Genomic DNA, 11,078 nt, shown 5'->3' on the forward strand with positions numbered 1-11,078 from the left:
ATTTTTGTGGACGGGTTCACCCTCCACGCGGATGTTTGATGATGGATGCACAAGTGCTTATTGAGTGCATTAGACCTTGAAAAAGTTACTTGCCGATGTTTTTTTTTCTTAAGCGTTTCAAAACATTTCATTACAAAGCTCTTTGCTGGTGGTTTTTTCTTAAGCATTTTGAAATATTTCATCAAAAAGATTTGGTGATGTTTTTTTCTTATGCATTTTAAAATATTTCATTAAAAGCTATTTGCTGATGTTTTTCTTCCGCATTTTAAATATTTGTATTTTTATATATATACATATATATATATATATATATATATATATATATATATATATATATATATATATATATATATATATATATATATATATACATACAGAATATATACATACAGTAATATGATAAACTCATTTTGTGTCAATTCCAAGATGTTCGACTGTCAAACTCTAAGGGAACTGCACATACAATTCTACGGTGACATCGGAAATGACAAATGAACTGATAACGCGAGCATATCTTTGAGAGCACGAAATAAAGGAGCACCAGTGTTCATATATATATATAAATTTTATGTCCGACAGAATATTATCTTCATCATGAAATAAATTCTTTTTCTTATAATAACTTTACAATGAGTCGGCAATAAAAACTAATTTGAAACTGCGCACAAATCTGATGGTCAACGAGACGTCACGTACCACAGCGCATGCGCACAAGTCCTGAACGTTCACTACATTAAAATCATATTCATGGTCGATTCTAGAGTGAAATGAATTATCGCTGTAATGGTAATTATTTTCACGGTCTCCGGCGATAATCCAGTTTCGTGTTCTCAAGGAGGAAAAACAATTATATGGTTAGAAATATTATTATTATTATTATTATTATTATTATTATTATTATTATTATTATTATTATTATTATTATTAAAATGATAAATATTATTATTATTATTATTATTATTATTATTATTATTATTATTATTATTATTATTATTATTATTATTATTATTATTATTATTATTATTATTAATATTATTATATTTAGTTGTAAATCAAGCTCGAAGCTAAACACATCAGTAAAAAAAAAACAACCAAAAGTGAATTACCACAACCTTGAAAATAACTCTCGCGGTCTATAATCTGGTTCAATGCCGACTTCGCGGTTGTGGATGAAAACTTAGAAAACGGTTAACGGGCTCTAACCTACATCATAGGCAATTTATATCAGACATACTCATTATCTTAAAAAAAAAGAAAGAGAGGTTTTCCAAAAACGGTAAACGGGCTTTAACCTACATCATAAATCAGTAATTTATAATAATCACACTCAGTGTCTAACCAAAGAGGTTTTCAGTGAGGGGTCGATCAACTAGTAAAAATAAAACAAATGAATGAAAACGGCACCAGAGTGAATTATTGTGGTCACGGATTTGTGGATATTGAAGCCGAATCAAGCTGTTCTTAATTCTACTGGAAAAACTTCCATTCTTAATAGACATAAGAGGTACTGGTGATAGGATTCTGCCTCTCTGTAATGTAGTGTTGGACAGGTGCTGTTGCTGTCCAGTTGCCGTGAATCCCTTGTTCTTCTAAAAGGCCCTCGGGTTCCTGCCAAAAATTCTATCCTGGTTTTGGGTTAAGTTAAGTTAAGTATATCTTTAACCAGACCACTGAGCTGATTAACAGCTCTCCTAGAGAGGGCTGGTCCGAAGGATTAGATTTATTTTACGTGGCTAAGAACCACCTGGTTACCTAGCAACGGGATCTACAGCTTATTGTGGAATCCGAACCGCATTAGGACGAGAAATGAATTTCTATCACCAGAAATAAATTCCTCTAATTCTTCACTGGCCGGTCGGAGAGTCGAACGCTGGGCCAACAGCGTGCTACCCGAGAGCTCTACCCACCCCTCCAAGGAAAGGTAGGTGGGAGGTCAACTTTCAAAAATAAAAAGAAACATTAGCAACGAAACTAAAAAAAAAAAAAAAAATTCTACTTCCCAGACTTCAGCAATAGTGGGGAAATAATGGTACATTATGCAGATGTGTTACATTAAATACAGGTACAACTTTGTATCATGTAAAAATTGTTTTCTTTAAAAAATTTAGCCCCAGACCAGACAACTGAATCGCGCAAAAATAATTTTTTTCTAAAATAAACAAAATAAATTCCCGAATAACTGGCCCTTGTATCGCGTAGAACAGAATCTAATATAGAATTTAGGCCAAAGGCCGAGCGCTGGGGACTATGAGGTCATACAATAGAAAGGTTTGACAGGTGTAACAGGATGAAACACTTTTGCAGTTGCTCTATCAATCAATTTTTGGGAGAGGGCTGAGGAGAGTATTTAATCACGTAGAAAATAAATTTTTACCTAAAAAAAAAAAATCCCCAAAAATCAGTCCTCCATGGCCCCAGTGATCACATCACTAGCACCCAACACATTACTCAAATGACCTAAATCTCATTCACTCGCTCATTTCGTTTCTCGAGCCTTAATGTTATGCCACTAGCGGATCCAGAGGGGTCGTGGGGGGGCACCTGGACACGTGCCCCCCGCCATGAGAAATAATGGCAAAATAATAATAATGAAGATTTAGATAACATAAATGAGAAATATAGAAATGGGAAAAAATAAAAAATCTATTATTTATATATATATATATATATATATATATATATATATATATACATGTGTGTGTGTATGTATGTATGAATAATATGAAAACTGGTGCCCCTTCATGAAATTTTTCTGAGGCCGTGATATCAAAATAAAATGTAATGATCTTGTGGTTCCTATGTAACAAGAACCTCAGTTCAATAATTAAATAAATAGATAAATAAATAAGTAAGTAAGTAAGTAAGTAAGTAAGTAAGTAAGTAAGTAGGCAAGTAAGTAAGTAAGTAAATAGATAAATCACTGGGCATGAACCACAAAATCTTAATAAGCGTGCCCAGTCGAGGAAGGATGCTCCTCCGCTCTTACGTAGGAATGACAACTATGCGCGCTTTTAAGAGGATTTCCTGCCACGAACGAGAGGGTGGGCAGCCATACCCACTTCACAACAAGAATCTTAAAATCCAACTCTTGATACCCGAACTGGAGGTCGATGATAATACCCGCGATTAGCTATGAAAACAGTCATTTGCAACGGGGGAAGGTTTGGCCAGAAATGAAAGCCTGTAGTAACTTTACACTGTGGATGTTTGTAAGGTTTATGCATATGTACGTATATATATATATACAGATTATATATATATATAAATATAAATATATATATATATATATATATATATATATATATATATATATATATATATAATATTATATATATATATATAATACATATAAAATATATATACATATATATATATATGTATATATAAATATATATATATATATAAATATATATATACATATATATATATGTATATATATAAATATATATATATATATATATATATATATATATATATATATATATATATATAATATACTTCTAAGCCATAATGTTTCATCTTTCATGAAAGGGGCCAACTACACTGGCAAAAAGTACTTAATAAAAAGCAGTCTTAAACGATCATTTCTAAAATACAAAACTCTGACATGTAGCTGTGGTGGCCTGTCTTATAGCGTTGCCAGCCGCACGATTATGTTAACTTTATCCTTAAACAAAATAAAAAACTACTGAGGCTAGAGGGCTGCAATTTGGATGTTTGATGATTGGAGGATGGATGATCAACATACCAATTTTCAGGCCTCTAGCCTCAGTAGTTTTTTAAGATGAGGGCTGACAGAAAAATTGCGGACGGACAGATAAAGCCGGCACAATAGTTTTCTTTTACAGAAAACTAAAAAGTCGGTTAACTTACCTTTAAATGTAAGGGCTTCTATATATTAAATGAGATTCATAAGAAAACGTAAGATAACATATCAATAAGGCCAGATAGCCAACTGAGTGCCAAGTAAGGCAATCCTTCCCTAAGGGCGGGGTGTGGGTTGATCCGCGATACCGGCAATCCTGAGAGTTAATGTATCACACTGTTATTCAAGTTTCTTATATATGTAAATTAGGGGCGAGAATTGGAAAATGGTTGTCTGAACAAGGTGGGGAAAAATCCTTTGGTAGTTTCTTACCTACTGAATTGATTTGCCGCATGAGATCTTCAATGCTGTTGGACTATGATATATAAACAATTTTTAGAGAGGGCGGGAAGTCGGATGGAAGAAAGAGAATATGAACAGAGGTACAGTAAAAGAAATGATAGAGGCTGCAGCTAGGGACCGAAGGGACGCTGCAAAGACCCTTATGTAATGCCTACAGTGCACCACGCGAGTTGCAATGACGGCATTAATCCCACTACGGGGAATAATAATAATAATAATAATAATAATAATAATAATAATAATAATAATAATAATAATAATAATTAGTATATCATCAGTCTCGTACTTCTAACTGAAAAAAAAGTTAACTAAAATAACAATTAAAATTGAAACATAATCAAACTTTACCCAAAAACAAATAATATAAATAAATAAAGAAACGAAAATGGAACTAGGCCTAGGGGTGCCAAAATAAGCCTCGAAAATTCTATGGCAGCATCAGCGGTTTTCAGCTCAAGGTCACAGGTTACTTAATCAACAGCACCAATGGTGAAACAAAGCGTGGGCTTGTTGTTCCCCCGGCGAGGAACAACACTACGTCTGAAATAAACAGTTTTCGGTGATGCTATGTACCCCAACGATACTGTGCCCTAACGAGTTTCGCCCAGAACTTTTCACACTGAATTGAGGTCAATGGGGCACAATGACCACTAGATGGTTATCAGAAGAAGAATTCATATTTAAAAAGATTCAAGGCATAAAACGTAAGTTTTCCATACAATATATGAATAGTTAGAGTATGCGGATATAGCAGGCAAAATTTAGACTCATACTGTCTGGTCGAAGTATTTAGGTCTCACTTTGGTTTTATGTACAGCCCTCCACAGGGATAATTCTCATATATTTTATAAAATAATTGTCTTTCAGTGTTTTCTCGTCAGTATCGTAGCTCCTGCAGAATAGGAGAGTCGTTAGTTCTTTTTTAAATCTGCATTCTTTTGTATACCCTTCAGGAAGGCGGTATTTTGTTGTAACAGTCTTGGTGAATATAACTAGTATATTTGTATATATATATATATATATATATATATATATATATATATATATATATATATATATATATATCTATATATATATATATATATATATATATATATACATATGTATATATATACAGTGTATATATATATATATATATATATATATATATATATATATATATATATATATATATATACAGGATCCTTTTAACCTGTAAGCCGGAGACGTTAGTACCATGCACCAAACTGATTCGCTTTTAGCCCCGAGGAGAATAGCCCCGCTGTCCACTTCCTCACACAGTCGAATCTGAATTCATTACCCGTCCGCTGGAAAGCTGTGTTGATCCATTAATTAATTTTGAGATCAAATGTAATAATAATCACGTCTTTCAAGGCTGTTTTCTCTGAAGGACGATCAACAGAGGAACGACACGTGTGGGACGACACGTGTTTTGGGAATACAGATGTTTCATACTGCTGAGTCATGAGGTCATGCACTATGAATCAATTGTTAGGAGAGTTTGAAAGTAAGATGGAAGAAAGGGAACAGAACGTGAGGCCAGTAAAGGGAACGAAAGGCAGAAGTAGCCAAGGACGCTGCAAAGCGACCTTTTTTTGGCGATGTCTCACAGTGCACAACATGAGGTGCACTGATGGCGCTATCCCCCTACGAAGGTTCAAACTTTATGAGTGAATAATTAGGTTCCAATTACAACTATGAACTTTGTGGTTCAATAGATAACGCCCTTGCCTTTCAACTGAGAACCCTGGGTTCGATCTAACCGTGAGGTAAGAACTTATCATTATTATTTTCATACGTGTCATTCCGCTCAGTAGTTTCAAGACTAAACTTTTTTTTTTTACCATAAAGCTTCAAGATAATACAGTTTCAAAACCAAAGCTCCTACACCAAAAACTTCCAAGTGATGAGATCTATTACACAAATATCTGCTGCTCAAGACCATGACCCTGAATACAGGTGTCATGTTTAAGACGAAATTTGATTCCGAGGTGCTTCGGACAAGCAGTGCCGACGGCTGACGCAACAATCGAGCTGTTCTTTACTTCCACTTTGTTTCTGTTCACACACACACACACACTCACACACACACGTGTATATATATATATATATATATATATATATATATATATATATATATATATATATATATATATATATATATAAATGGCAAGGACTTGAAGCAGCCAAACCTACTGTAGACCTACGCACACAGAAGGTAAACGTGCATATTGAAATGGCATAAACGAAGGCTACTTAACCCTACACCTACACACACAAACAACAACGGTATACATTCACATACACATGTATATATATATATTTGTATGTATATATTCCCACTAAAATGGCACAGACGGAAGCCACCTAAACCTAGACCTACGCACACAAAAGGTAAACGTGCATATTGAAATGGCATGAACGAAGGCTACTTAACCCTAGACCTACACACACAAACAACAACGTTCATGTGAATGTTAGAGAGAGAGAGAGAGAGAGAGAGAGAGAGAGAGAGAGAGAGAGAGAGAGAGAGAGAGAGCAGGAAGCTTCAATAACGGTAGAATTACAGCCTCTTTTAGCCTGCGACTATCGGCATCCAGCACACGCCATGACGAATGCTCGGCAATTTAAAAGATGACGGTTAATAAGCGCCATTTGCCGCCGGGAAGGTGCAATTCAAAGACACCCGGATTCGGGAGGTGTCAAAACTGCAACAGGACAGTGGCAGACACTGGGGCTCTAAGAAAACAACAAAAACAGCAATCAACAATCTGTTTTTTATGAGCTGACGGTAAACATCCGTTGCCAGTATCATTTGAATCTCCATCCTGCTTGAGATTGGCTGATGATGTATTTGAACCGTAGCCTCTGGCAGGTGGCGAGCTGCATTAACATCGGCCTATCATGATGAGTTTTAATGACTTCGGTTACAGTCGCCGAAATTTGGCACGTTCATCTATGACAAGGACCCGGATGCTGCAGAGATCCAGGTGGGATTCTCAATACTTCTACAATACAAGAGCTAAAGATCTGTAGCCCATATTGTGACTATGAGAATTATTGTTCGCGGTACAAGAGTAACGTTCTCAGTATCGAGTTTATTTAGTACTATGTACTTTAATACATTTTGGTACGCAAAATTCCCGCTTTGATACTCCAAAAAATCAGTTTTAGATATTAATACAATTATATATACTGCAATATAATAGTTGAAATGAAAAAAAAAGTATCAAAACGGTCTTGCACAACGAAATTAATCTCATTATAAGTTGCAGTAATAGAAACCTTCCACGGCGCTACGGCAAATCAATAATAAATGAAAAACAAATAAAAATTGAATTTACACAATTTATCCCACAAATGTCTTGACCATACAACAAATAAAGTAGGTATAATAAGTTCAGGCCATTCTAAGTCACATCCAGAAACTAAAAGAAAAATAAATAAAAGATTTGCAGTAAGTTGGGCAAACTGTTAAAAAATTAACGATATCTGCTATAATTCTTATCCTCAAATATAAAATAAAACATTGGTAGTGTGCAATAGATCTTACTCCCAAAATTGTTGCAAACCCTTGGATAATTTAGGCCTACTCGCAGCAAGTCATATTTAAAGAAATTGTATCAAAATACGCAGAACTTATCTGCCTCGCTACAGAAAAACAAAATAACTGAAAACTCATTGCACTAAAAACCTCCCGGAGCAATCAAATGAATCAACATTCTACCCTCCAACATAGCTATTTGATTTATCGGCAATACGTTGGGATGCTGAAGGAATAACAATCAGATAGACAGACCATTTAACCCCTAAGGGCTTGCCAGATCCGGTTAATACCAGGTCTCACCAAGCATTACCATAACTACCTTTGACTAACGATCGAACTTGCTGGCTAAATTTAGAAGACAATCTTCTATCTTAGCTGTTACGGTTGTTGCGTGTTTTCTGTTTGCTGTTAATTTCTGAGGTCTAGTTCAATCTAGTTTTTGTTAACGCAAGTAAATACACCGTTCGCTATGGGGTGTTCTGCTCTCAAGTTCGACGCAAATCCCTTCAACATAGAGGGGATCCCATACACGAGAGAGAGAGAGAGAGAGAGAGAGAGAGAGAGAGAGAGAGAGAGAGAGAGAGAGAGAGAGAGAGAGATTTAACCTCTGGCGAAATTGAGCGTTTCTTTACTACTGACATAAATAAACAAACTATTACCGAAGATTAACTTCCAATAAGTTTTTATGCATCGCAACTAAATGGTGAGTTTTTAAAACACACATTAAGTGACAAAAATAGAAACACACCTGTCATATCTTACCAATAAAACGTGAAAAGTGCATTTTTCAGGCAATCATAACCGTCATTACGTCATTATAATGATGAAGATGAACAGGATATGACTGGGTTGTTATGGTGTTTCATGAAGGAGAAACGAGATAACGATACAACTTGTCTTCATACTTCTTTATATATGTGTGTGTGTGTGTGTGTGTGATGGGACAACTTATATGATTTAAGTCAGGGTTGGTTAGACAGTTTAATTAACTGGTGCTACTTTGGCTTGTTATCTACGCGTCACCTACTCCGAGGTGCTTGTACTAAACACCGTATGGCAAATGTAATGTAGACGGCCGCACGAAGATATCGTTTATTAATATAATTTGTCGACCACACAATACAGAAATGGATGTATATAATATTTTGATCACAGAGGGGCTAGTACTAAACAAGGCGTCCCAAGGAGCTTCCGCCATGTTTAGTACTAGCACCACGAAGTAGGTGACGCGTAGATAACAAGACAAAGTAGCACCGTTTAACTTGTCTTAGTAGTTTTAGGAAAAGTAAGGTTTTACCAAAGTTTAACTTTCCTTTGTTACATTTTCCAAGGATAAACATGAGATTGGGTCTAGTATTACATCCAGCACTGACAGGCAAGGAATCCATGGCACTAATATATTTGTTGGTAAAATAAATAATGAAAAACTAATCCAACAGTACTTAAAGTTTAATTTCCTGTAATTGCATCCAATTTTAGGAATCGAACGCATTTAAATTCCCAGAGAGCGAATTTTCCACAAGTCTGCACTATTAGACATATGTAATTTGAATAGTACATTCAAAGAATGGAACAAACTCAAAATATAAGCCTAAAACATCAGTAACAGGAAATATATATTAAAACCAATTGCCTCTTCCCCACGGCTGTATTTAAAAGTGTAATGTACCGGCAATTAAATTCACTTAATGCATCGAGCGCATTCAAATTCCCGGAGAGCGAACCTTCCTTCCTCAATTCTACACGATTAGACTTATGATTTTAATCTTGTCAGACCTTCTAAAATGTGTAACCGAAAAGATCAATTACACTTAAAGTATATTAAAAGCAATTGCATCTTCTCCTTTGCCTGTACTTCAAGTGTAATTTACCCACTTTACCCACTCAAGAAGAGAAAGCATTTAATTTCCCAGAGAGCGAACCTTCCACATGTCTACACGATTAGACCTAGCTAGTGATAATTTTAATCGAGACAGACCTTCAAAAACGTATATACACGAAAACACGGAAAAAACTCAAATCTTAAGCCTAAAACATCTATTACAAGGAAAGTATTAAAGCCAATTACACCTTTTTCAGTCTGTACTTTGAATGATTTACCTGTAATTAAAGCTACTTACGAAGGGGACGCATTTAAATTCCCGGAAAACAATCCCTCCACAAGTCTGCACGATTAGACCCATGATTGGAATCGAGATAGGACTCGAGGAATGGAGGTACATGAAAAGCATCAAACTCACATCTTAAGACTAAAACACCAATTACAAGTGAAAGCACATTAAAAACCAATTTACCTCTTCTCCAAGGCCTCTGGTACTGGGCTTTCAGGGAAGCTGGTGACGTCGGCGCCCCGGGCGCGCCCACGAGATTCACTCTCTCCCATCGTATGGACTCCGTCGATTCGGAACAGTAGCAGTCGCTATCTTGCGACAAATTCCCCATCGCGTAATGGACTGTCACTGAGGCTATCTCACACTCGCTGCCGCCGCCACTTTGCGCTAATATTCACCGACGTCTCAAGAACTGACTGTAAACATTGAGCGATTGAGAGACTTCCCCGTGGTTCAGAAGTCGCACCTGGGTTGCCAGCTCCTGTTTTTTCGTGCGGGTTGGTCCTGTTCTGACGAATTAACGAAAAGAACTTTCATTATAACGGCCGGGTCTCCTTTCAAGCTCACGAATACGAATCACGCTGCAACCTCAATACGATCGTAGGCCGCTGCAGAGGAAATAAAGCCACAATATAACATAATTTGCCAACGTCCTTAGCGCGCATTCAAAGGACATCGAAGTCGGAGGGAGACCAACAGGTAATTTTTTTCTTTCATTATGACCTTTATCACCGGATGCTCGAGAGGTGAGTATACCATGACTGGACTCTTTTTATCACGTGTCTCTCCTGGTTTTGTGGAAGTTAGGAAGTTACTCAGTGGCCAGAATGTTAACATCGTCTGCCAATAACGAAAGATCGACCACGTGCTCCGGGGGAGCAGGAATACTTTAACTTCTCAGGTGCCACAAGAGGGCGTGACGCGGTGTTAACTAGCTGCAGCAAGCAATCTGTATGCATATGCATACTCGCGTGTGTTCATGTGCACGTTTCATGGTAATGAGAGGGATTTCACGAGTGTTGGGTATCTAATACACAAGCGAGGACTAGACCGATGTCCAAAGAACATCGGTCTAGAGAGCGATTTAAATGGAATGTTAATTGTTGCTGAAGCGTGTTGAATTTATAAGTATATATTTAATGACTATAAGTAGAATTTTAGTGTATTACTTCACAACTGGATCTTAATCAGAGGCCTGTGATAGCCTCATCACTTTTGACTTTGCAAACTCACTTTCATTACTTGGAATGAA

General features: G+C 36.2%; 1 protein-coding gene across 1 annotated transcript in view; it reads right to left on the reverse strand.

Annotated features, from left to right (window-relative positions):
* Window positions 1-10,729, reverse strand: part of LOC136849853 (inward rectifier potassium channel 2-like) — a 97,620-nt gene extending 86,891 nt beyond the window's left edge. Inside the window, exon 1 of the mRNA XM_067123329.1 lies at window positions 10,010-10,729. Coding sequence (XP_066979430.1) covers window positions 10,010-10,157 — 148 coding nt within the window. The 5' untranslated portion in view covers window positions 10,158-10,729. The remainder of the gene's footprint in view (window positions 1-10,009) is intronic.
* Window positions 10,730-11,078: the final 349 nt, after the last annotated feature.

The sequence above is a fragment of the Macrobrachium rosenbergii genome, chromosome 21 (genome assembly GCF_040412425.1).
Source record: "Macrobrachium rosenbergii isolate ZJJX-2024 chromosome 21, ASM4041242v1, whole genome shotgun sequence".
Taxonomy (NCBI): Eukaryota; Metazoa; Arthropoda; class Malacostraca; order Decapoda; family Palaemonidae; genus Macrobrachium; species Macrobrachium rosenbergii.